Genomic DNA, 27,962 nt, shown 5'->3' with positions numbered 1-27,962 from the left:
ACTTTTTGATGCACCTCTCATTCTTTTGTGTGCGTGTAAGTTTACAAATCGGCCACTTGCACGTTCGAGAACAGGACGCGCTTCTCCTGTAGTAGCTGATATGTGCGGAGAGGCGTTGAAATGAAAGCCATCCCAGTGAACAATTACAGCAGCAGATTGACAGGTGGGCTCTGACTGTCAGGGTGACGCTTGTGGAGGGGTGGAGTAAAGGAGAGGCCGGAAAGGCAGCTGGATGTGTCTGTCTATCAGTGGGAGCTGTCTGAACGCCCCGCGCATCACCAATGTGCGCACATTGCACTGCGGAGAATATCCAGGGACGCTCGTTGCACTCTTTAGATAAATTATAACAAATAAAAAGCAGGAAACAATAACAACAGTGTATCACAGTCTGTGGCTCAGAGGGCGGGCCTGCTCGTTGTGTTTTGGGATGACTTTCTGAGAAATTCGTCAAGTGTCCGTGTTGACAATCGGACGGACAGCGTAGCCTGTATGTGAGTATTTCCTTATCCAAGGGGTGTTTTCAGGGAGACGGGGTGTAAGCTGATGGCTGCGGGCTTTCTTCGCGCGCACACTTGACTGATTGACACACAGCCAGCTCGGCTAACGTGTTACTCTTTCCCTTCTTTTTCCTGATTTCGTTCCAAAGACTGTAGCGGAGATTGGATCCCGGAGCTGGCACTTGGTCTGACGGAGGGAGCGAAGCACTACAGCGCAGTTTGGACTCGTCTCTATCGCCGAGTGAGTTAAAACGTAAGAAGAGGAGCTCCGTTTTCTTCACTTTTGCTGTGAATAGAGGTATGAACTATTCCACTGAGGGGTGTTGATGGAAACGCGGCGAGGAGCTCCCGTAGCTGTCCATTTCTACACTCGATAGACTGAGATCCGCACGGAGCTTTCCGACAATTTTTCGCCGAGCCAGCCTGCGATGACTTTCTGTGCGACAGAAGTTAACGGACGAGCCCCCTTTTTGCTTTACATGATTTGTAATCTTCGTTTTCTCACCGGACATATCGATTATAACATGATCAGTAGAGATTAAACCTCCACTTCGGTTAAAAGAGACTGCTTCACCCAGCGAGGGATCTACACTTTAATTCTAACATCCCGCTGAAGAAGTGAGGAAACGCTTCTGGCTTTGATTTCCTCCCTTGGTTTCCTCTCCAGCGTGTCTGCTATTTTTGATCTCTGCATGAAAAGTCAAGCGGAAAGTCTTGCAGCAGCATGCCGAGGAGAAAGCAGCAAGCACCGCGGCGGTCAGCAGGTAAGCCCCGGCTCTTAAAACAAACACCCCCTTATCACAAGCACGCGCACTTTATTCTCCCCACAGTTACGATAAACAGCCAGGAATTAGACTCATTATGCAGACCCGTTTACACAGCAGCGTAAAGGCCAGATGCAGGACACAGTACAAGGACAGCAGAACCTCTTATAGTAGCCTAGTATAGTCAATAGGCTATGGGCATTCAGTGGTGAGCAAAGCAGTTTGTCATTCTACGTAGTTTTCCAACAGCACATAAGTTGATTTCTACTAATCTATGGCGTGTTTGACTGGCAACAGTATTGTTTCATTTAGGCAGCCACGCTTCTATTCCAATTCTGCCTCTTGAGAAATGAATGCGCTCAGCTGCACTTCAGTTTTAACGCTTTAAGGTTGCCAGTATCAAGTTCTCCAAACAAAGCTTGTCTTATCTCATTTTTACAGGCTCACGTGTTTGATGTGTTGGTGCCAGTAAAAAAAAAAAAAAAAAAGAGAGAGAGAAAAGAAAGCAAGCGAAAAAGAAAATAGAAAGAAAAGTGGCGTATTTTCAGCTTGTGTTCCGCTCTGGGATTGCCATCCTTGATTTGATGCTTGATTGATCGCCTGTCATGCGACTGCCTTTGATCTATTCAGTCCTGATAAACATCAGTAAATCATTCACCATAGAGACACGCATGCGCCCCGGCAACTGGACTCCCTCAAAGGATAACTTTTTGCCCCCGCCGAGGAGCAAAGAAAAGACAAATTGAAAGAAAAGTTCTCAACCGGGATAAATACTTTGCGATTAATACCCAAAGGGGGAGGGAACAAGGGAGGAGGGGTGCTGGGGCGTAGCGAGATCACAGGGAAGCATCTCTTACAGAAATAGCCCCTAAACTGCAGAGTGAAGTGGGGAGGTTACCTCTTATGGTCACTTCAAGCTCGTGACCTGACCTCTGTGTTCAAATCTTAGAAATAGGAAATGTTATAAATCCCTCATAAATGTTTTCGAGGAAGGCTGCAACAACATCTGTATATAAAATCACTAGTTGGTACCAAAAACTTGCTTAAAATAAAATAAATGTAAGTATTTAGGTGTGTTTCAGATGAGCATCTGTCACATCAAGTACCTAAAGAGGTAAAAGGTAAGAAAACATTTTAATTTAGCAGGCGTTATTTTGCTAGATTTTCTTAGAACAATGACACAAACTAAAGCATATAATTACAAATGTTCCCAGAAATGCTCTGCCACAGTCTGTCTGGTCACCTACGTATTGCCGTTTGACAGTCGTGCCTACATGTTGTAGTTAAGTTGACCAGACATGAACTGTTCTGAGAGAGAATCACATGTTTGCCTGAATCCATTTGATGTCCCTGGGCGATGTGTGTGATTGACATGCATTTTCAAATGACTGGGAGAAAAGAGGAGCCTTTGAAGTAGTGCAGTAATGACCAAAGCCGAATAAAACAGCTGTAGAATGTTAAGCAGGCGGTGAAAATGTGAGGTTAAGCAGACTTAATCAAGGTTGTGACAGAAAGACTTTGAACTTTGTGGGGCTGTAATTTCTAATTGACGCCAGGCTTTAGTGATGGATAGAGAGAAATGTGTTTGAAGAACAAGCCTGAAAGTGAATAGTGTCGTTTTATACCTCTGCCACAAATAGCAGTGAAATCCCCAAAAGAGAGCATAGAAAAAAGAAAGTGCTCCTGTGTTCCAGCCTCGTCTGGTCACTCAGCCGAGCTCTGAACTGGCCCCATTCCGGCTCAGCTTTTGAATATTGATTTAATTGTCTGTTTTTGTGACAAACACATACATCACAGGCAGTAATGGTCAATCCCAGCTTGGCAGGCTTGGTCTCTATGTTATTTCCAGTGCATGACATATGGTCAATCCAACAACTTTAACGCCTCTACTGTGTGTGTGTGTGTGTGTGTGTGTGTGTGTGTGTGTGTGTGTGTGTGTGTGTGTGTGTGTGTGTGTGTGTCTGTTTGTTTGTGTGTTCGTGACTGCTTCATCAGTGAATTGGTGTATACACCTTTTAAACACAGGCTATTTTTACAACACATTACCGGATATTTCCACCACCTGGATTTGTCACTTTGGAGTTGCTCTAAGACAAAACAAAATGTTGCATATGCTCCTCAATGGGAGGGAGGGAGGGAGATAGAGAGAGAGAGAGAGAGAGAGAGAGAGAGAGAGAGAGAGAGAGGTTTGTAATGGCTCTTTGTATGCCATTTCAAGTAGGCTCTGTTTCATCAGTCACAGTGATGATTTTAGACCCTGTAATGGCGCTGTACCCTATCTAGTTTATGACCAGTGACAATACATCAGTGTTCTTTCATTTGGAACGACATTACTGCATCTGTTAGTTTTGGCAGTTGAGTTCAGTGCAGTGCAATTTGAGCAGCAGAGACTTTTGCTGCAGTCATTTGTCGTCATTTTTTTTCTTGTCTCCTCTCACTGAAGTGCTGTTGTGTTGTGAGTTTTCATGGGGCCTTAAGGAAAACAATGTAGTGATATCAAGTAAATGTCATGGTGGTAGGGAAATTTAAAAAGACAAACAGTATTGGGACTGCACATCAGAGCGAGGTTTGTTTCTCTGTCTTGGATGAATTCTCATGTTGACCATTCCAGGATAAGACAGCAACAACAAAGTGTATAGCTAAGGCTATTGTGCCAGTATTGCCTTTGATTATGTGCAATCAAAGCTAGCGCTGAAATGATAAATTGAATAACAGAACATTTATTGACAACAATTTTGACGATCAATAATTGTTAACATCATCTATCACGTAAACAAAAAGCCAAACATCCTTTGCTTCTAGCTTCTCAGACAGAAGTTTTTGCCTCTTTTCTCTGTTTAATATAATTGTAAAGTGTATATATATATTTTTGGGGGACATTGGTCTGACGAAACAAACCAGTTGAATACATTACCTTGGGATGTGGGAACTTTTAAGCTTAATCTTTCTGTATTTTCTAATGTTTTAGAGACTAATTGATCAATAAAATTCTTTTTAGCTGCAGTAATAAGCACCTATTTCTATTGCTGTTTATAGAAAACTGTGCATGATATCTGTTTGCATCAGTAGCATTAGCATATTTGGATATGACAACATACTGTACATATGACAGCCAGATAAACAGTAATTAGTTTAGTTTGTATAGGATACAAGATGTACAAAGAAGCCATAATTCTGTATTTGCCATGATACTGGGGTCACAGTTTTGATTGCTTTTGGGAAATTAATGGTATTGTTGCACGCCTGCTCTCACTCTAAGTTTGCCAGCCACAATATCTTATATCAAAAACTGTCACTTTAAGTAATGAATCTGTCAACTAATCATTCAACACGTCAGTGTGATTACAGTGCGACACTGTTTTTAATTTATTCCCCAGAAGCTAAAAAGGTCTACCTGGAATAAAAAAAGGCAAAAAAATGTAGTGTAATGGAGACACAGGAAGAGGCGTGGCAAACTGTTAGTGTCCAATCAACAATGGGATGAACCAGGATACAGGTCCATAAGTGTATGGGATTGATGTCTTTTTACTTAATGTTCTTTGATTGAATTAGGAAGGGAATGTGGAATCCACTCAGTTTCCTTTCACTCTTAGATATTTCACTTTGGAAATATTTGATCCTGGGCTGGATTCCTATCTCCACTGAGAGCAGAGAGAGCAGCTTTCACACTGACAGAATTAGTACGGGTCATGAAGGGAAAGAAAGTGACATGCTGTGATACTGTCAAACATGACCGTGTGAAAATGCGTTCCTTTATAGCTGAGGACCGTAATTAGTTTGCCTGTCTCCTCATGATAGAAATGTTAGGCAACTGACTAAGTTTCGGCCACTCACACACTGATGTCATTAATTAAAAAGTTTAGCACTCTTAACATAAATGAAGCATTCAGGTTTCAGTCGAGACTGGGGATGCTGTTTGATTCAGTGTCTCCAATAAACGGACTTCAGTGCTGCATTTTAATGATCTGTCTGCTCAGCACGTGTTTAATTAAAGCGCTCTGCAACATTTGTCCATATTGAAGACACAATAACATACACACTGAACAGGATGCACAGACAGTGCCTTGCCTTGTGAGCTTCTCCACTGATATCAGCGGCTGCCTAAACAGATCCCCCCTTTACTGCCACTATCACTATCTCAATGCAAAAGGAGTCTCTTAATTATGACTCGTGGGTGGGGGAGAAGTTGAGTTTCCCTTCTTCCCGACGGCATCGTTAGCCGTGGTCCCTAATTATCCAGGTAGCTGACGGATCAGTGACAGGGCCCCGCCGATTAATGCTTACAAATTCAGCAAGGTGTCAAGTCTGCCAGCTGCCTTGATATAATCCACTGGGTGTTAGCCACTTCTCATACCCCCCCCCCCCCCCCCCCCCCCCCCCCCCCCCCCCCCAGTTGTTCCAGTGTACACTCAACAGCCGAGGTTGCTTGCAGTGTGACGTGACAAACCAAAATTTGTGACTTGTGAAGCCAAAACCATGCTGGACACAAACAGCCCTATTACGAGTTTATGAATGTTCGTAGTCTCAAGTCTGGATGTATACTTATACTTAGTACACTGTAGTAATAGTCAGTACAGTTTATGCAGTGCAAGTAGTTTTAAAAAGTTTCAAGAATAGCTGAACATGGTTTTCACATTCATGGCTCCCATTGAATGTGAAAGATTTCCTTAATACTTTGCCTATCCCTCTGATCTTACTAGCAACAGCTTTTTGGTTTGTTTGACAGAACAGGAACAAAGTTCTAAGCAGAGCAGCTTTAATACATATACGTGTTGTTGTTATTTTGCATTGTATTTCCTCTGCAGAAATCTTGCTCACGGCACCTGTCAACTAAGAAGCCATCGCCTTGGAACCTCGTGTTTGGTTTTATCACGATGTTTAGGATAAAGTATTTAATGACATTTGTCAGGAGTTGAAGCTGCGCTGTGAGGAAAAAGAGTCTGTAAATGAGAACAGAGCATGTTGGTGTGTTTGTGTGTGTACGAGTCACTGAGCGAGACGAGCAGTTGCACAACCCTCCGTGCGTGTGCGTGTGTGACAGTAACACATTCTGATCCGGTGATAAGGCAGTGTATGTAAAGTGTCATTAACAAGTGACTTTGACTGAAGGAGTTTATTTGCTATCCCACACGCCGCTACACTCACAGTTTCATTTGCATGTGGTGTCAGAGCCAGTAGGCCTTCAGGAAATCAAAGATGCACACTAATATGCACGCTAGCACAACTACACTCTCTGTCCTCATCTTCGTAGAGGTTAAGTGACAAATGAAGATCGACGACTGCTCTTATGGAAAAGAGCGGGTCAGATTGAAAATATGTGGGAATTAGGCTGGCCAGCAGGGTGACGATGTAAAGGCATTCAGGGCTGCGGCCGCGGAGGTAAAACTATCCCAGAGCTTAATGAGGTTCAGAGGAAGCAGGAAAACCTGGATTTTCACTCAAGCATGACACAAGGAGCTTTGACAAAGAAGTCAAGAAAACAAGGTCATTTTTTACAGCAATAACATTCACTAGCATCTCACTCTAAAACACATTCTCCATGTATTTACTGTCTGTGATTTGTAGTGCATCTGTTTTCCATTCACAAAGATAATAATAATAACAGGAATAATACCAAAGGATGAAATTATTCATCTGACTTGAGGGCTTTAGAGCTCCGGTTGCTGATTATTGTGAAGCACATACACAAAGTGTTGCTACTGATTGAGTAAAATAGTCAGATGGGTGAAAGGAGAAGAGGGTGAAATTACAGGCACAGTTTATACAAATAAATTCTATTGATTGCTTTATACGTTTACATTAGCTGCAATCTAATTCCCCCTTGTATCCAACACAAACATATGGATTTCACAAATCATATGTGACTGTGGGCCTTTGTCCTGGCCATCAGGATGAATGGATAGGGCTGCAACTAACAATTTACTTCATTATCAATTAATCTGCCTATTATTTTCAGGATTATTTGAATATCATTTTGTCCATTGAATGTCAGAAGGTAGTTACATGCCTGAAGGTTAACATTTTTGGACTCACCTTTAGGAAACTCCAAATATGCTTGAAGCTGCACACTTTGCTCCAGCTCACTATTTCTGTAAGCTTTGGCAAAGCAGCAAAGGATTGTGGGCAATCAGACACCCAAAGTGGGCCAGTTGCAATTGCTTCTTCACCCAAACATTTATCTGACAGTTTCTCTGATAATTCAAACTGTTTTAGTATTACACCAAAAGAATGTGTGGGAAAAGGAAAGAAAGAGAAAAATGTAAAGTGATGATTTAAAGCAAGAAGACGTGAGGTCTAGGGTACACTCAGAGGTCAGCAATGTACTCAGGGGAGCCTCGAGTCTATTGTGTTTTCTGTGTGTGTACTGTTGTTTTCCCGTATTTTCTTTGCAATACAGCAGTCTTGGATGTCTGTCATCTAAGTACTGTAATGCTACACCAGAGTATCTGTATGTATTGTGTGTGTCCTTGCATGATTAAGGCTCTGTTTTACAGACCGATGTAACTATTGGAGAGACAAACTAGCCAGTGTTGTCTTCTGTCATTTAATTTGTCCAAAGCCCAAAAGACTGCCATGATTTGGATATTTGTTTCTTCATTTTACCCGGGTGATCTCAGGAATTACTCTCAGCTCTTTTTTTCTTTTTCATTTTTTGTGCTACACTTGATGTATTATAAATTGCCACTGAGGCGGGCTTGTTGCAGTAATCCTGGTGATCATGCTAGAGATAAGGCTGGAGATATATGGCCACCATAGCAGGCGCAGGGAAGTTTAAATTACTCCTGGTACTTATTTTTATTGAATCTATTGCTCTCCCGTATTGCTGATACTTGAGTCAAAAGCCGAGACTGGAAAACTGCCTTTGATTCAAAAAGTAAACATTAAAAAAAAACTAAGGTTAGTGAGTTGCCACCCGAGGCCCTGTGCAACCCAGCCCTGAAGTTGTGCTCCTTCTGTTAACCAGCCTTGAACATCTGGGTTGAAGCTGGGTGGGTAAGAGCGTGTGGGTGAGGGGAAGAAGACAACCGAGAGAAAGAAGGTCTGTGAAGAAAAGGTATTAAAAGTGACAGATGAACAGGACTTGGGTAGACGTTCTCCTGCAGCAGCTGTGACTGCTGCCATTGCTCTGACAGATGTCAATTAAGAGTAGTCATTTTTTCCTGCTCAGCTGTCTGTCTGTGTGCCTTTTTGAGAAATAACACTTTACCCTTGTCACCGCTTTAGCGCTTAGCCACGGTCACCCCAGAAAATGAGAACATGGCGGGCACGCTAATCGATAACCATTGTATTAGCAATTATTTTGCCCATTGATTTCCAGTGGGGCAGCGACTCCCACTATGTTATTACCCGCTGATTATACCTGCTATACTGCAGACCCTCACGCCAACACATTCTCTTGCTTTGCATTTGCCAGGTAAATATATATTTTATCCTTAGAGCTAAGTACACAACAAAATAATCGTACATTTCCTTCTTGAGTGTCAAAGTTTAGTACTTTTATCTTATCTTTTAAGGACAGTTAAATTAGGTTTTAAATTATACCAAATTTGGTTACCAAAACTACTCTCACCACTAAATTGTCATATGACTGCTACAATAATACACAATTTGCATTCAGTCGAGACCTCCTAATTGTCACCTTGCGGGTTAAGGTCCAGGCCTTGCTCCACAGCGTCGCACAGAGCCCCGGTGCCGCTGCAAAATAGCCTCAGGACGGAACTTGTTTTTGCGGTACATGTGTATGTTCAAAAGTTGTTTTAGCAGAATACTCAGATTCAAAAGATAGCAGAAAGTAAAGAAGCTAAATTAACTTAAGCCTATTGTTATCTTTTTAAAATCAGTTTACAGTTTTAACTTTTAAATGACTTTTACCATATAAAATAGAGTAATAAAAAATACTGCTGCAAACTACTACAAATAAACAGTATATATATAGCAGTGTTTGCTTCTTCATAAAGGCCTGGGATGATTTTATGGCTGAAATGTTGGCGAGAAGGCCTTAAACACCTTCACAGTGTTGTGTTTAAAACCTGTGTTTTCAACAACTGAATATGGTCGTAGATCCACTGTTATAAAAACACCAGTAGCATTTGTTAATGCTTTGGCCCGATCTGAATTACCACCAAAAGTCTGTTTAAATGCAGAGGGGAGCAGTGTTTGCACTACAGTTGTCTTTTTCCTTGTAGCAGTGATATTCACATTTGCGTGGTGCCGTTTCAAGTGAGTTACCAAGTTTGACAGGTTGCCAGCAACATTCCCGATCACTAATGAGCCATGTTGGCACATTACTTTTGTCTTATCCACTTGTTTTTTTATTTTATCGGAGAACTGAAGTGTTCCGAAATAGGAGAGCTCAATGACAACAGAGGGTCTTAAAGTTCTGGCTTCTCTACATTGGCCGTGACGCTAGCTAGCTAGCGGGAGGCATGGCCGATGTGCAAATTTACAAATCCTACTGTGGCCAGGCCAAGACCAGCCCTTCAAAAGCATTCGCTCACTACTATTGGCCAGACGTCGATGCCTAAATGTGCAAGTCCTATCCCCTGTCCAGTTGGCTATCCTAACCTTGACCACTCGAGCTGTCGGTGCTTAACCCCAACCAATTGAGTGCTATTGAAAGGCGGGTCTTGGCGTGCTTGAGAGCGGACGCTGGGGAAGGTCTTGCCGCACCCTGGTGTAGTGCCACTGCCATCCTCCCTTCACCTTTATCTATTTCTCAGCGTGCTCTCTCTCTCTCTGTCTCTCTCTCTTCATTTTTGGAATTACTGGCCCCCTCTTTCTCTCTCTCCCTGTAAGCCTTTTCTAATCTTCCTATCTGTCATCAATCTTTATCATACTGACTCAATTCTCTCCCACACTGCTCATATTTTCTTTCATCTTCCTCCCTGTCTCTGGCCCTCATCTATTGCTCTCCCTCGTACCAGATGCTCAAGAGTCAGTGAACTGGTTACAAGAACCCGAACCCAACATTGGAAAAGGATAGCTTAATATACCTTTTTAGGCCCACTGGCCTTGTTCTCATATCTGAAAAAACTCTTTTTGCAATAATCTGATTTCAGCGACATCCTGCAGTTGTAATTCTGAGTTGTAAAAATCTGAGAGGTCACAGGGCAGTTAAGGCTTGTCATCCTCTTTGAAGTCTAAACACATGACTGTCACATATTTTCCAAGAGACATTTCCATTCCCATTAGGCATGTTGCGCAGGAAAATAATCAAAGTGTATTTTATTGCTATTCAGTTTTGTTTGACTTTTACATTTGAAAGAAAACAGTTTGCAACAATTTTACACAAAGTAATCATTTAACAGTCGTCAGCTTGATGGGCAGTTTAAAGAGAATATGTCTCTGGATCCCAGTCGATTCAATAACACCACATGCTACCCCCCAAAAACATTCCTCTCAAATCTTTCCTGAGCTGCCGTGTCGTCTCAGACAGTGACAATCACGGGGGGGTGTAAGCTGAGCTCTGTCCCTCTAAGTCGTCTGTCTCAGAGAGAACAACAGGAGGGCTCTTGTAGACCCAAACATCTCTCGTTAGTGTGTCTCTCTCGTCCTTTGGTCCCTTGCACAGGAAACCAACTCTGTCTGTCTAACTCACTGTCCATCTGTTTCTGATCACCTTTCTGACCCAACTGTCCTGTTTACTTGTCTCTGGTCCATCTGCCTCTCAATGATACTGCCCCTGAATCAAAATAACTACCCAGAAAACATTTTAATCAAGTTTGAAATAGTCTGTACAACATTGAACTTTGACGTTATTATAACTATGAATAATGTCTGGTGTAGCCAGTCGGGAAATTTAACTAAATACATTTACTCAAGAGCTTTATTTAAGTACAATTTGGACGTACTTGAGTATTTTTACTTTATACAGTTACTTCACTACATTTTAGATTAAGGTGAATTTTACTCTTGTTACCATGGCTAGCTGTTTCCAGACTTTATGCTAAGCTAAGCTAACCTGTTGCTGACTCTCGCATCATATAAATTGTAGGGCTTTTTGTACTTTTACTGAAGTTACTTTTTGAATAAAGTTCTTTGACTAATGTATTGCAGTATTTTTACATTATTGTATTACTACTTTTACTTAAGTAAATAATCAAAATTCTGAACAATACACTAAACAGTTTGTGCTTGTTTGTGTTTGCTCCTCCTGCAAAATATCAGCAATGAAAAGCTTCTGGTTCCTGTCTAACTGGTCCATTTATGTCCATTATGTGATTCTACCGTACTTTATATTTTGGGTATCACTGGCAGTTGTGAAGGTCTGTGTAATATATCTGTCATCTTCCAGAATAGTTACAGTATATTTGGTATTTGTCCGGCCTCACATTTAAAGTCCAAGAATGGACACATTCCCAGTGTGTGTGCGTCATTTCATACTTTTTGTTTTTTTACATCTTCTCTGTCTTGTCACAGTTTGTCGCTTAATTCATTCCCTGGTTTGCCTCATAGTTGGAGCCTCATAAACTTTTCTGGTTTAACAATAACTGCTGTCAGATTTTAACAGAAAATGGGCCTAGAGACAATTATGCCATACACATTAAACTGGTGATGGCTCGGTAACAGTACTGACATTTACGACATTGGACAGCAGCTATCAGATAGAAATATACTTTAAATGTGCTAGAATTATACTGATAATATACAATCTTATTCGATTTGATTGGGATTCAGTGTGCTACAATTTGATTTAAGGCTGCAATTTTAAGATTATTTTGATTATCAATTGATCTGCCAATTATTTTCTTGAATATTTAATTGTTTGGTCTATAAAAATCTGAAAAAAGTGGAAAAATTGCTATCACATCTTACTAAAGCCCCAATGTGATGTCATCAAATTGCCTGTTTTGTCAGACCAACAGCCCAAAACCCAAATATAGTTTGCTCTCACAAATCCTCACAATGAAGAAATAGGAAGTTGGAAATGTTTGGCTTTTTTTCTTTAAAACAATATTAAATTTTAAGCTTGAAACACCTTAATGCATTTTTTTGTATTCATATATAAAACGTTAATTAAGACGCATAAACATTAGAATCCCTCAGGAAAATGTTGATTAACCATCATTCATTAACACAGCAGAAGTATACAAATTCATGAGTCAAAGTTTAGGTTACATGTTATGTAACCTAAAAGTATGATTTCCACCCTTCTACCCAACAAGAGAAAGCTTTCTGAAAAAAAAACAGTTCTGGACTTTGCATTAGTCTAAAAAATTTGTCACAATAACATATCAGTGTGAAAAGCAGGAGGTGCATTGTAGGCCTAATTAACAACCATGTTGATTCATCAGGCTATTTTATCTCATAAGAAGAACTGGACAAAATCCGTTATGTAAATACTTTTGTGTGCACAGCTTTTGTCAGAAGGGAGAATGTGCATGTCGGGATTGGTTAATTAAACTTGGTCAAACTGAAAAAGATCAAGGAGCAGAATGGCTTGCGATGATTAACATCAAGTTTATCAAGTTCAGTCAATTATCTGGTTACTCTCTCTCCTCCAGTTACTTCACCACGGTATGTAACAGCCAGAGAGTGGCGATCATTAATTCTTGTTTTCAAACAGACTTTGTGCATCGATGCTGGATTGTATGATTGTAAAAGATAAAATCACTACATACCTAAGAATTTCTTTCTTTTTTTTTCACCCATTTATTAGCGTTTTTAGTGTTTGTTGAGAGTGACAAAGTATTCTGTAAGATCGCATTATTGTCCATTCAGGACACTTGCATCTAAAGCTATTTGAAAGACATCTACTTTTGGAGCATCCCTGGTGAAATCTCAAAAGTCATCATCCTATTTTCAAAAGACAACAACTAAGAGCTTAAAAAGTTGTGCTAAGCTGTTAAAAGTGCTCTCCCTGGGATAGGAAATTAACACACACGACTGGACAGGCTTGTCGGAATAGAAGTTGGTTGAAAAAAGACGTTTTCACATATTCATAAGAAGCCTAAAAACTATTTTAAACTACAGTCAGACATGTTTAGCCTTGCAGTGCCAGACAGTGGAGCTACTGTGGAAGCGGCGCTGATGGTACAATCCTGAGCGGGTGAAAGTGTGCACCCCTCCTCTTGATATTTGGGATCTATTATGTATAGAGGAGCTGAGTGTCTACATGACCGGGGCCAGAGAGAGCTAGAAAGGACTGAGTGGTGCATGTGCGTGTGCGTGTGTGCGTGTGTGTGTGTGTGTGTGTGTGTGTGTGTGTGTGTGTGTAAGTGTGTAAGGAGGGACATAAAAGGGTGAAAAAAGAGTGACAGCAGACAAAAATGAACCAGAGAGCGGGGAGAGGGAGGTAGGGATGAGGGAGTGGAAAAAGAGGAGGCAAAGCAACAAAGGAGTGAAAGAGAAATGACTTGAGGGGTTGAGGGATGGAGAGAGAGGTGAATAAAGCGAGAGAGAAAAGTATCAAGGCAATGGAGAAGAAAAAAGAGAGCGAGATAGTGAAAGCAGTTGGATAGTGGAAGGGAGAGAGAGAGGGGGGAAGGATGTCACCCATGGCTGCCACTCATCACTCACAGCTTAATGATGCAGTTTTTTTCCCCTTCTCCCGCTTCTTTTCTGTTGGAGAGGAGGGGGGAGTGAGTTCTGCCCAATCAAACAGGGTCAAACAGAGTTCACAACTTCCAGGTGGGACTGTCCTCTACCAGGGAGCTGTTAGGACCGTCTGAACCTGGAGATAGTTTAGTGACGTCGTTTTGAGAAATTCTTACCAAAATATCTGGTAAAGTTTGGAATAGTTTTAGGATTAAGGGTCAAGTTGTGGTGAAGATTAAAATGTTATATGCAGAAAGTCGACTGGAAGATGCTTTATGTTTAACACTTTTGTTAACACGGTTAAGGTTTTGTTTTGTCTGTCTGTCAGCCTTGTTATGTTCGTTAAGGTGCCAATGCCTTGTCCAAAATTAGTGGTTGTGTGTTTACGTGTGTGTGTTTGTGTGTGTGTGTGTGTGTGTATACACACGTTTGTTTTGTTTTGTTTTCAAGAAAACCACTCCGGCTGTCTGTTGCTTCCTTCTGGGATTGGCTTTATTCCTATTTTGTGTGTGTGTGTGTGTGTTGGGGGGGGATGTATGTGGTGTGTTTTTGTGTGTGCACTCAGCTTCTCTTGTCCTCTCACTCCTTCTGGATTCTGGGAAGCATCCGCCGTTTAAAACTCAAACGGCAGGATTTTATCCCTTGCTCTCCTCCTCGCACCAAATTTGGGGAACAGCTGGGGCGGCCATGGCGATGATTTGTCTCCCTCTGCCCGTCTGCCTGACAGGTTGAGAGAGACACACACACACACACACACACACACACACACACACACACAAAGAGACACAGGCACATGTACACAGACACTCACTAATAGGCCCATACACACAATTAAACATGTACTGTGTATCACAGACAGACAGGCACTAACACACAGACACATACCCTTTATAAGAGGCCATGTTCTCAGGGTGCTGCCAAAACACTCTGATTTCCTTTAGCCTGGGCGGTCATACATCAGCTCGGGGCCTCCCAGCCCGGATGGCAGGGGCTGACAGAATGACATGTGTCATTTATCAAACGTGGGGCGCCAGGCCTCAGGAAAAGAACAGACCGCCGTGTGACAAAGACCCCCGAGAGCTCTCCTCCACTCGCAACGAGGGGAGTGTGTCATGGGATAGACACTGACAAATCTGTGGAGATAGAACACACATGGATACACGCTGACACCAACACACAAGCGGAGGAAACACACACTGAGAGGCACTTCCAGCACAGTTACATACGCAGTGATCACACTTTATTTCCAAGCTACAGTGTGACTTTAAAAGCAGTTTTTTGCCTTTGTTTAAAGGAAGAAAAGTCTTTTTAAACACTCAACTAAATCAAAAAATGTATTTTCTTGATTTTAACGTACTGGCACTAGACCTACAAACACACATACCCACACATACACCCACGTATATGTTTCCCTTGCAGGCAGAGAAGCTGCATGCCAAAGCTTATCCTGTTGCCAGCAGCAGGCCTGTCTGTGTGCCCGTCCTTCTTAATGAACGGTCACTGGCTGCCGAAAGGAACTCTCTTAGTTGGCAACACTGCTCCATCTCCTTCCTTTTATATCCATGCCACCACATACTTACAATATCACTCTTTTCTTCTTCATTATGTCTTCCTCTTTTCATTCCTTCCCTTCCCTCTACCCTCTCTCTGTCGTGATCCCCCTCCACCCTCGTTTACTCTTTCAATAGCCTGTTCATTTGTCTTCATAAGCCTAATTTATTCTCTGTGTCAAATGCAAGCTGACAGCCATCAGTCTCTCACCCACACACACTGAGGCACACACACACACACCTGACCCCCTGACATGCAGACAAATACATTACCTTACGCACAAATGAACATAGAGGTTTTCTTGGTTTTTTATTCATTTACTTTCTCTATTACACACACACAACCAGTATTACCTCACACTGCTCTGAAGTTAGCTCTGCAGTCATATACCCTCTGTTTTACCCCTGTCCTCAACCCCCTCCAACCCCAAAACCCTCCCATTAACATTACTGAAGATGGATGTCTTCATAGCCAAGATTGATTGCGGATATAGAGTTATTGTGTGTGTGTGTGTGTGTGTGTGTGAGATAGAGGGCACTTTGGGAGGCAGCTTGGAGCTGAAATGTGAAGGAGGCCTGCTTTTCTCTCGTTTCCAGAACCTTCCAGCCGTTCGTTGTCTGTCCACAGTCTGATATTGTGCTCTGTTGAAGGATTGCTTCCTCTCTTCCTGCCTCTTTCTCTGACTGTGAAGCTGTTCATAGCCATTGTATACACAAACACACACACACACACACACACACACACACACACAGGCACAGGCTAAGATGGCTGCTGATACTAGTCCACTTTGAGAAACCAGTACATAATTTACTGACTTTCTCCAGGGACCGCTTTTTTTCAGCCCCCTAATCCCGCCTCCCTCCTATCATTTCTTCTTTTGTCATTTTATTGCCATGGTCATCAGCAAAGAGAGAAAAGAAAGCTCCACACATACACACACCAAACTGCTGTGTGGTACAGCGTGTGCTTTTGTTATATTATTTTGTCATGCCCCTATGCTATTCATCACGCTTTAAATCCTAAACTATTGTTGAAATGAAACAGTAGAACTTTGTTTAATGGAGCGCCAGACTTCAGCAGTAACTCGTCACGTGAGCAGGCATAAGGAAAAAAGAAAATGTGGCGATGCATAAAGGATAGCGTTTTTGATGGCACACAATTACTGGAATTTCCCTGGTGACACATGCAGTTAAAAGTTTGGGGACGTTTGGTTGTCCTGACTAGCCTCCTTCCCTGAGGGTTTGTGGTTCTTATTAATTTCCCTGAAGTGACTTTATGGTTAAGTTATGATTTCTTTGTCTGTCTCTGAGATCATGTTCTCACCAAGTCCTCTGCATTCTTTTTTCTGTTTTGTTCCTCAGCAGTTTACAAAGTGGATGGCCTCTGTGAATTGAGGGGCGGTCTGACAGCGTGGAGAAGGTTGATTGATGGCTTATTGTACAACCAAACTTGGCTAGACTGAACTGGTTAGGTTGTGACCCTGTTTTGGCCCCGTGCCCTCTTATTTTCTACTTTTTTTACTCTCTCCTTTTTACCTGTATCTCACTGTCTCCCTCTGTCACTATTGGACACTCAGCCTCACATACAGCGCAGAAATATACACCTACTGTATGTTCAGATGGTAAACACACTTCCTCTTTGTGCTTCTTCTCCTCCACCCCCCCGCGCCCCCTTCTTTGCTGCACTAAACTCATTGTTGCCATCATTCATTCTTCGTTGTTTCATTTCTTCCTTCCTCTGCTCGCTTTGTTTTCTTGTCCCTGCTCCTTTTAGGACAGGTTTTGTCCCATGAGTTATTTTATCAGGTTTTATTTTACAGCCCCCTATTCAGTCTAAAACACTGGCCTCTCTTAAGAAAAGCTCATGACAACCCTAATAGTCAAATCCAATGCCACTTTTGATCTGGTTCACCTGTTCTTGCCACCATAAGAATCTACACAACAACAACTGCAATTCAAAAAATTGCTGAGAGACAAAGTTAACCTAACACCAGAAACACTAGCTTAAATTGTGGTTAGGTCTGTTTTTCTGTTTTTTTCTACGATGATTTTCTGCTTCTATTCTCTACACAACCATAGTGATTTATGGTAATTAACCATCTTTGGGGTCATCCATCAACCGGTTGTTGCTAGGCGATGGGAGCAGCTGTTGTTAAGTCGGGGGAAGCTCCACTGTCAGGGGGAATGCAGGTGAATCCAAAAGACGGCATCTATGAAGAAATGATGAAACAGTGTTATTTGGTAGTTTGTGATTCATTCTCTTCTGATTTAAATAGAACACCTTTCTGTCATGTAACGCCCACCCCTGATTGTACCAAAATAGAACATCTTAAATAACCTAAATGGTTAAAGATGTGTGAAGTCTCCTAAAGTGCAAAACTAAAACAATACAGATATTTAAATCTGAATTTTGACGACGCTTACTTCTTATGGATGGTAAAGAAAGTGACAATATTTTCTTTAAAAATATCAAACAAATGTCATCTGTCTAATGCAGCCTACACTGAATCTGTGCTTGGCATTGGTTGTGTAATTCTCACTCACATCCTTTTTAATTAGCATTAGTAATGCTTTATCTGTACTTTGCCTGAAAACAAACCAGATGGTTTGAAATATGTGTGCAGCACCAGAGCAATGTTCAATTGTTGGGTGTGGGGGGTTTTGGCTGAAAAGCAGAGAGGAATCTGGAATCTGCCGTGCCGATGATCTAATGGATGTTGTTTCATCTCAGAGCAAGCAGGCACTGACAGTTCAGGGAAAAGGTGATTTATAGACCACAGTCACTGTCATGGCGTGTCGAAACTGGCTCACTGGAGATCTTAACAAACAAGGGCAGAAAGAAAGAGAATATAGGAGACGTGGAAAGATGTGTGAAGCAATTAAAGAAATAACTTGAAATCCTTTTCTTCGGAAGAAAATGGCTGCAGTTCTCCATATGCGTTGATTTCTTTTATCACTGATCTATTCTGTGAGCAGCCATCATTTGGTCTTTCTCAGTCACACATATCCTCCTAGTAGTGGTCATAATACAGTTGAGCCTGAGGTAAAATGCATGCATGTCTATGTGACCCATTTAAAAAGGCTATTACCATAATATGAGTTCTAAGTAATTGCAAATTATTTTGGAAACATATGTGAAAGCCCTCAGGACGGTCAAAAGTTTAGGAAAAGGTAATTTATCATGATTTATCTTCTATAAATAATAACTCAGTAGTGACAGAGAAGAAGAAAAGTCCAATTTAAAATGTTGTTTGTACATGTAGCTACCAGCATGAAGAGCAGACTATGCTGGCTGTTTTGTTTTCCCCAACTGGAAGAGTCATAGAAGCTGAGAAGGTAGATTTGTACGACACACAAGCTATTAGAAGCCCCGGAGCTATTGTGCCATATGGTGGACTCTTTTATGTGGGTTAGGGGAGGGGGGCAGTTAGGTAGGTTTTTACATGTCTGGTCAAGCAAGCTGTGGGTTAAATCATTGCTAATACATGGTATCCGTGGCAACCCTTATCTATATACTTTAGCTTTGTACTGAGTTGGGAGGCGGTGGCGATATTAAACATTCACTTGAATTTAGCCATGCTAAGTTGCTTTCTTTAAATTGAGCAACAAACTAATATCCAGTTACTAGAAAGACAAAAAGAAAACCTTGGTTGTGATTTATAATTGAACTACTTTCCAATCATTTGGATGACATTCAAATCTCAAATTATTGATTGATGATAACCTGTATGATGGCAGAAATGTGATGTCTAATGAGCAAAATTGTATGAAAAGCTCTATTAGTTTGGTAGTTTGCCAGTTTCAGAGTAGTCCAAAGAGTGTCAGGTCCTATGAAACCTCAGCCAAGACTATCCCAGAGAGAGAAAAAAGAGCAAGAATGAATAGGACGGGCTAGAGCGGGGAGAGCAGAGAGAGACAGAGATTGCCTGACATACTAAGCATTACCATAATTGGCTTTTCTACATGATAGGACAGAGGAAATAATAATGTCATTTTATTTACAGCCTTCTCTCTGCTGAAACACACACACACTCATGCACGCCATACAGGTCAATGACACACACTGATCAGGCCTGTCCAAAGCCATCAGAGGTGAGTGGCAGGGAATGGAGGGGCCAGTGACAAAGCGAAACGGTAGAGAAAAATAAGACCGCTTCACCAGAGCTCCCATTTTGAAGGGCCACTAAACGGTATGAGGGAGCCTCGCCTGCTGCCCCGCTCCGAATGCAGCGCTCAGCCACGCAGGGTAAATCAGCAGGGTGAAAGCTGGCGAAATTGCACATTAGCACTGCAAATGAGAGCCAGGATTGCCCTCTTCTCCAAGACAACATGAATAAATGAAGAAGGTTTAGAGCAGAGTGTGTGTGTGTGTGTGTGTGTGTGTGTGTGTGTGTGTGTGTGTGTGTGTTTCAGAGAGACAGAGGACGTAAAAAACAAAATTTGATTGTGCCATGTCATACTCTGGTTATCTCACCTGATCTGGTGTTTTCTCTAAGAATTTCTCAGTATGTTTGACACAAAGTGTTGCTGGATGTGTATCTATATTAATAACATTGTTGTACTATTTTGCTTTCACAGTCATAATCAGCAAACTTGACTTGCTACATTTCTCAGCAAAAGCAGCCATACACATACTTTACTTAAATACAGTTTGGTTTCAAATTGGCAAGATTACGATTTAAATCGTTAAATACCCAATACGAGAATTAAAAAAAAAACAAGATTATGAATATGCCCAAACGTCTAATGGCAACATTTGGTACTTGGTACTATGGACATATTTCAGTTGGTAAGACAAGTATTGAGGTTTGATATCAATGCCTACACGTGTACATGTTAGCGATATCATTGCATGTGTGCTTCATTAGTTTTGGTAGCAAAGACATTTTTTTTTAACAGTCATATTTGCTCTTTCAAATGTTAATAGAACGCAAGTTGTCTGTGTGTGTGTGCGGTGTGTGTGTGTGTGTGTGTGTGTGTGTGTGTGTGTGGACCTCACACAGCTTCCTGCCTTGGGGGAGGGATGTAGTTAAGGGGGTGAGGTGTGAGAGAGAGACCGGGGGGGATGCCCTACTGTGGTGTCACCTGTCTCCGGCAGAAAATCCTGGACTCTGGGCACAACAATAGTGACAGGCTCCTCTCCAGACGCAGATGGCTTGGTTTTCACCCCGCCGGCCACATTGCATCGCTGCATGCACCTGACAAACCGTGACACTCCACATACACAACTGATCAGCCACACCTATCCTACACACGCTCACAAACACGCGCACACAGCAGAAGTTGTACAACTTTCTGTCTCCTGATGTTTCGTACATAGTTCGTTAGATATCGTTTAACTTTTTTCCCGGTCACGCAAAATATGTGCACACACCACACACATAACACACACCTCTTGTTCGCTGGCCTAAACATATCTTTTCTTCTCTCTTTTCAAAACTTCCCCTCTTTTCTCTATCCTCCTGACAGCACAAAGTGGGCTTACGTTTTTGACTGACAACCACAACAGACACCTTCTCCTACCCCCCACCCCCCGTTTTAATCCTATCCCTCTCTCCCCCCCTCTCCTCTTCCTCTTTTGTTCTGTGTGACGCTCGAAAGCCGCCGTGTCAGCATCTTTTCCATCTCTGATTGCCTTATTAGCCGGCGGTGGCACCCGCAGCTTTTCTGACACAGATGGTGAAGAAGAAGCTCGAGTAGGGGGTGAAAAAAAATGGCTGACTTGTTTGTTGTTGTTACTTTCCCCTCCCACCTCTTCTCAAGCTTGTTTGCGTGGACACTGACACCTTGGGCTGACACTGACACACTCCTGACACTGATGCCTGTCAAGGCAACATACGGAGGATGGCAGGGAAAGACTAACATTTTGTGTGTGTGTGTGTGTGTGTGTGTGTGTGTGTCTGTCTGTGTGTACTGCTGGCAGTTGCTGTCCCTCACTTTGTCAGCCAAGCTGCTTTGTCTTTAACTACTTTCACCACATTGACTTTGAATAGGTTCAGGTTGGCATTTATTTCAATACAGTGGGCTGCATCTTGATAGGGAGGACTAGCTGAAAAAAAGCTGGGCAGCTGTATTAGAAAATTATTAAAATCTTCTAATTTTGTGACTAACTCAAGTCAATGATTTCCGTGTAGCCGGTGTATAATTACAAGCTTACAGTTAAGAGCAATACTGGCCCAGGAGTAGTTTAATTTAGAAGAGGAAGGTTTTACATTTGAGCATGTATATTCTCTCTCTCTCTCTCTCTCTCTCTCTCTCTCTCTCTCTCTCTCTCTCTCTCTCTCTCTCTCTCTCTCTCTCTCTCTCTCTCTCTCTCTCTCTCTCTCTCTCTCTCCCTCACACACACACACTTTCACATACATACGAGGCTTGCAGCTGTTGGACCTCCAGCTTTTCCCAGGCAGCAGTAACTGGCACCTCACAAACATCAGGTATTACGTCCATTCCGATTATGGGATAGAGAGCTACATGCTGTTTGAAGCTGACAGCACATCTGCCTCCTCACTAGAGACTGATTCTGGCACCTCAGACAAGCATCTTACAAGAAATGGATTGGGGGAGCTGCCTTAGCATATTTAACCCTCTATTTGTCCCTCTTCCTGCCTCTCTTTAATATATCTCTCTTAATCTGGTAATTCTGTTGTAGAACATTATTCCTTTTAATTTATACATTTTTTGATCTTTGTGATCTGGAGTTTAAAATGAATTGTTATGTAAGTTGTTATCATTTTCTAAAGAAGTTGTTTGTAAAAAATCAGTTACAGAGAGTGGGCAGCCATTTTGCATTGATATTCTAAATCTCTTTTTTCTTTTAAAATGGCACACTTGAAGCTGTGGGTATTCTGGGAGCATAGGCTGTAACAACACGGCTTGTCATGTCCATTGGCCATTTCCTAGCATCATGCTGGGAGGACTTCCACAGCCGATGCCAAGTTGACTCCAGCCAACCATGGCTTGGCAAGGCTGATGCAGCTGGCATTTTCCTCCACTATCTCTTACTTGTGAATCCATAGTATGTGCGGGATGTTGGAAGAATAGAGCAAATCAATGTCAGGAAAAGATCAAAAGTTTGTTATTCAGCAGCAAAATAGACAAAGAAATACTCTCTCTAGACTGCTCCGGCATTTAAATTTGTTGACAAGGGAAAAGGTTTTATATGTGATGAATATACTGAAATGTTTGCACCTATACAGTAAATTCATCTTATTAATTTATTTTTAACACTCAGTATATTTTGTGAACAAAACATCCAAGTGAGTCTTTTAACAGTGCAATAAGTGAGGCATGTTTCCCTCTTCCCTGTTTCTTATTTTTCAATTGTGAAGAGACAAAAATATCTTCATTTCTATTGGGATCTAACAGATCTCACCACATGATTAATAAGTATCATCTTCACTGAGGATTTGTTCTCTGTCTAATTTGAAATTTTGCTTGTTTTTAGTTTTTAAACTAAGCGGAAACATTTCTGTGTCATCTCTGCTCTCTACCCTTGCTGAGCTGTAGTGTTCAATAGCTTCATTAGGCAGCGCAGTGAAGAGGACTATCCGTCATTGTCAAGATATGGATGTTTGCCACTTTATTATTACAAACCTGTGTCCTCTGCTGGGGCAATTGACAAAAAATCTCTTTAGGATTATTGAACATACCACCTTCATACAGTATGAAGGATAGAGGCATAGTTTATATCATTCTAATGTATAAACACATATATTCATGAACAATATCTAATGTCAATTTCCTGATCTTTTGTGTTTTCCAGCTTATGGACCTGAAGACGAATTTAAAGTTGATAAGATTGATGAAGAGGAACATCTGCAAGATGATGGCCTTTCCCTGGATGGTCAAGATGCAGACTATCTTTTCAATGATGACGAGGATGCAGGAGATCGTTACAGCTGCCAAAATTCTCCACTCAGCAATTGCACCAACCCAGACGCTGGGTACGCCTCTCCACTCAGCACCACCAGTGATAATCTGGCCGACCTTAAGACCATGTCCTCCTTTAATGATCAGGACAAGGTAGAGGAGAAGCTAGTGGAGAGCACTGAGTCCATTAATGGCCTCTCACTTCAGGACAGTCTGGCAAAAATGAAATCTGTCTATGCAAACCTGATCTCGGATGCCTCCTGGTCCAGTATTGCTCTGGACATGCTTAAAGGTAAACAAAGTAAAACTTACGCAGCTAGCAATGACAATGGGAGTAATCACAAAGAGAGCAATGGGTTCCTTAACAGTCACAGCCCAGGCAGCATCCATCTGAAGAGCAGATGTAGTAAAAGCAATGCCTCAGCCACTACTAATATTACCGCCACTACCAGAGCGGTGTCAAGCAACAGCAACAGTGGCACCAGTGCAAGCTCTGGAAGCACAGGAGGATTATCTTATGATTGGCACCAGGCAGCATTGGCCAAAACCCTACAGCATACCCCATACCAGCTCCTTCCTGAACCAAGCCTGTTCAGCACTGTGCAGCTTTACAGGCAAAACAATAAGCTCTATGGCCCTGTGTTTACGGGTGCCAGCAAGTTCAGGTGCAAGGACTGTAGTGGTGCATATGACACTTTGGTTGGCCTGACGGTGCACATGAACGAGACGGGCCACTACCGTGATGACAATAAAGATACTGAGGATGATAGAAGCAAGAGGTGGTCAAAGCCACGTAAGCGTTCTCTGCTAGAGATGGAAGGCAAAGAAGATGCCCAGAAAGTTCTTAAATGCATGTACTGTGGCCACTCTTTTGAATCCTTGCAAGACCTTAGTGTTCACATGATTAAAACTAAACACTATCAGAAAGTGCCTCTAAAAGAACCAATGCCAGCCCTTACCTCAAAGCTGGTACCCCCAACCAAAAAAAGAGCATTTCAAGACTTAATGTCCCCGAGCTCGCCAGAATCTGTCTCTTCTGGCATACTCCTAGGAGAGTCTCCCAAAGACCAAAAAGTGGCCAATCCTTATGTCACTCCAAACAATCGATACGGTTACCAAAATGGTGCCAGTTATACCTGGCAGTTTGAGGCACGCAAGGCACAAATTCTGAAATGCATGGAATGTGGCAGTTCACATGACACCTTGCAACAACTGACAGCCCATATGATGGTCACAGGACACTTTCTCAAAGTAACCAATTCCGCCTCTAAAAAGGGTAAGCAGTTAGTTTTTGATCCTGTCATTGAGGAGAAATTTCAGTCAATTCCTCTGCCACCGACTACAACAAAACTACCGGCACCCAATGGGAAGTCACAACCTGACTCCCCATTGCAGCCAACTAGCCCTGACGAGAAAAAGGAAGAAACAAATGATGAAGAGGCAGAGGAGGAAAAAAGGGATGTGATGGAACCAGAGAAAAAAATAAAAGAGGAGAAAGAAGATCCTCCTGAAAAAGCTGATAAACCTAGAAAGGCCAGATCTTACCAATATCTAAGAGAAGAAGACTTGGAAGAGGCGCCTAAAGGTGGCTTAGACATTCTAAAATCTTTAGAGAATACAGTTTCAAGTGCAATCAGCAAGGCCCAAACAGGCACACCAACCTGGGGTGGATACCCCAGCATTCACGCTGCCTATCAGCTTCATGGATCCTTGAAGTCTACTTTCCCGCCTTGTGCACAAGTTCAACCTTTGTTCAGCAGCAACAGTTTAAAGTTACTGTCCTCTGATTTAGGCACTTTGATCCATTCACCAAATAGCCCCTCTCCACCTCCCAGTCACAAGAGCAATGTGCTGGCCATGGAGGAGCTAGTTGAGAAAGTGACAGGGAAAACTTCTGTAAAGAGTGAAAAAGAGGAAAAAGCTGTACAGAGTAAGTGCAGGTCTGCAAAATCTCCATTGCCAAATCCTAAGGACAAACATGCTTCACCCAATCCAGAAAATCGCTCAAAAGCAGTGACAAATACTGCAGTAAAGGACCAGAGTAGAGGCAAAGAAGGAGATCAGACAGCAACTAAAGTAGAGACACCAATAAAGAGTGAAGTTGTTTCACCAAAAACGCCTGTAAGCAATGGCTGCAATAACCAGAGCATCATCACTGATCACTCACCTGAACAACCTCTTGTCAACCCTCTCAGTGCTTTGCAGTCTATCATGAACAACCACTTGGGGAAAGCTACAAAAGTGGCCACCCCCTTTGTAGACCCCTTTGCAATGCTTTATAAGATCAACAGCAACTCTGCTCAGACTAAGTCAGTAGAGCCTGTGAGTCAGTACTATGAAGATGATGATCAACCCATGGACTTGACAAAATCCAAAAACACCAATGGAAGTACACCTAAGGGAACTTCTACACCAAACAACAATGGCAGCATAAACAACAGCAAACCAGCCTTCAAAGATTTCACACAGTCTTCATCTCCGCCTCTACGGGAGAATGCTTTGATGGATATTTCAGACATGGTAAAAAATCTGACGGGCCGTTTAACGCCAAAGTCTACAACCCCTTCTTCCCTCTCTGAGAAATCAGACCTCGACGGCTGTACTTTTGAGGACAGCTTGGAAGAGCTGTCTCCCATCCAAAGACGGAAGGGCCGACAGTCAAACTGGAATCCACAGCATCTCCTGATTCTCCAGGCCCAGTTTGTCTCTAGTCTTAGGGAGACTCCTGAGGGAAAGTTTGTGATCAGTGACTTGGGACCCCAGGAACGAGTCTACATCTGTAAATTCACTGGTCTCTCCATGACTACTATCTCACATTGGCTGGCCAATGTTAAATATCAGTTAAAGCGGACAGGTGGCACAAAGTTCCTAAAAAATATTGACTCTGGCCAACCTCTGTTTTTGTGCAACGACTGTGCGTCCCAGTTCAGGACTCCTTCCTCCTACATTCAACATTTGGAGTCCCACCTTGGGTTTACCCTGAAGGACCTCTCAAAGCTTTCCATAGATTTAATAGAGCAACAAGCAGTCAACAGAATAGAGGACAAGACTTTTAGTCCCTCTGGACTTACAGAAGAAGACACTGGCTCGATATGTCAGTGCAAACTGTGCAATCGGACCTTTGTGAGCAAACATGCAATCAAATTGCACCTTTGCAAAACACATGGAAAGTCGCCAGAGGACCATCTTATCTTTGTGAAAAAGTTGGAAAGGTTTGACAAACAATGAAGCTAAAGCTGACAGATTACTGTTGCACTATAACTCTAAGCTACATTAATAGCTAAAGTCATGACAGATAGTGCCACAACTGTATTGAGCATTGTTGCAGCCAATATTGTAATGAAAACATGGTAGCTTTAATACCACATTCTGTAATTATTCAGTTATCCATAAATGGCAGGACCTTGCACTGCAGAGGCTCAAAGCTACATTGTATGAGTTAAAGTTTTGGTGACACAAACATACAAAATTGTTGCAGCAGCCATGGCACTATATAGTCACTGACTGGTTCTTGCTTTCCTAATGCACTGCATCTTATCTGAGCCTTTGGGAAAAGTCCATCTGTTGTTTCAAAACTGGATCACGCTCTTATTTTAATCACACATTTTGAATGTTTTTTTCAAGATGAATACATTTCAACACAGCATATTATTTATGGGACAGTTTGTGCATGTTTTTTATTGTAAAACAGTGAGCATATTGTGTCTAATGAAATTTCAACCAGGATGGTAAAACTGAAATCCCTGTTTAACAAAATGCAGGTATAGCCATGTACATGAAGGTATATGGATGTCAAAGTAGCCATGTGAAAGAAAATATTAAGATGACATCAGCACTTTAAGGAAGTGTAAATTGATGAAGAAATGTGCAGGTAAAAATGACAACACATCACCCTTTTTGAGTTTGAATTTCCTTGATTAATATGGCAATTTGGGGACTTACTATAATGTTGTTTTGTATTTGTCATTAAATCACAAACATTCTTACAAAATGTTTAGACTATTTGTTTCTCTAGTAAAATATAATTTCCTGGTTATTTCAACAGTATTTGCATTAGTAGGGTACCAATTTTATTATTGTGAAGACAGTTGTAAAATAATGAAGTTTAAAAGTTATTGTATGAATAATCAGCAAGTATGTATACAATTGTATGTCAGCATATCTTGCTCATTACAGTTCAACATTATTTGTACTGTGTGCATTTTTCTAATGTTGTTTTCTAGACAAATATGTATAAAACTACAGAATATTGTCGGACTACAATGTCATTTTTCAGTGAAAAGTAGATCCTTCAATGTGGTTTGCATAAAATGACAGAATTTTACTAGCATCTGCTCTGATGCATGGTCCTGTACATACATCACATTGACAAAATAAGTTCTCACCGAATGATAGATTTCCAGGTTTTATCATCAACCCAATTATTCAGATTGGCATTCTGCTATCCTCAGTTGTAAAATAAACTCCATGTTCTGGATTAAATTGTTGTGTTGTTTGAGTGATTTTGGGAGAGTGTAAAATCCAGAGAGACCTAAAACACAATATCCTACTGCAAACTCTATCCAATAATTTTTCCAATAAAGTTTGTTGTTGGCCTTCTTTTAAATGCATATTTTACGTGCTATGACACACATGCTTATTTTTAAAGAAGACTTTCGTGAAAGACTTTTAACAGACACTATTTCTCTGCTGCATTTATACATTTTAGGACAAACTATATGACAAAACCTAAAGTAAATGCTGTGATG

At 41.7% G+C, this 27,962-nt stretch overlaps 1 protein-coding gene across 2 annotated transcripts; it reads left to right on the top strand.

Annotated features, from left to right (window-relative positions):
• The first annotated feature begins 130 nt into the window (after positions 1-130).
• tshz1 (teashirt zinc finger homeobox 1) lies at positions 131-27,696 on the top strand. Of its 2 annotated transcripts, XM_034892352.1 has the most exons (3): positions 131-491; positions 647-1,261; positions 23,108-27,696. In XM_034892352.1, the coding sequence occupies exons 2-3, from the start codon at positions 1,222-1,224 to the stop codon at positions 26,440-26,442; spliced, it is 3,375 nt and encodes a 1,124-aa protein (XP_034748243.1). In that variant the 5' UTR covers positions 131-491; positions 647-1,221; the 3' UTR covers positions 26,443-27,696. The 2 variants fall into 2 exon arrangements, with proteins under 2 accessions (XP_034748243.1, XP_034748245.1); XM_034892354.1 differs by lacking the exon at positions 131-491 and having other exon boundaries at positions 521-1,261.
• Positions 27,697-27,962: the final 266 nt, after the last annotated feature.

The sequence above is a fragment of the Etheostoma cragini genome, chromosome 14 (genome assembly GCF_013103735.1).
Source record: "Etheostoma cragini isolate CJK2018 chromosome 14, CSU_Ecrag_1.0, whole genome shotgun sequence".
Taxonomy (NCBI): domain Eukaryota; kingdom Metazoa; phylum Chordata; class Actinopteri; order Perciformes; family Percidae; genus Etheostoma; species Etheostoma cragini.
The sequence above is the reverse complement of the archived record's forward strand: the minus strand, read 5'-3'. Positions and strand labels throughout refer to the sequence as shown.

Coding starts and splice junctions, on each gene's coding strand:
- tshz1 (XM_034892352.1), top strand. CDS start 1,222: ATGCCGAGGAGAAAGCAGCAAGCACCGCGGCGGTCAGCAG. Junction 1,262..23,107: donor AGCACCGCGGCGGTCAGCAG/GTAAGCCCCGGC, acceptor TGTGTTTTCCAG/CTTATGGACCTGAAGACGAA.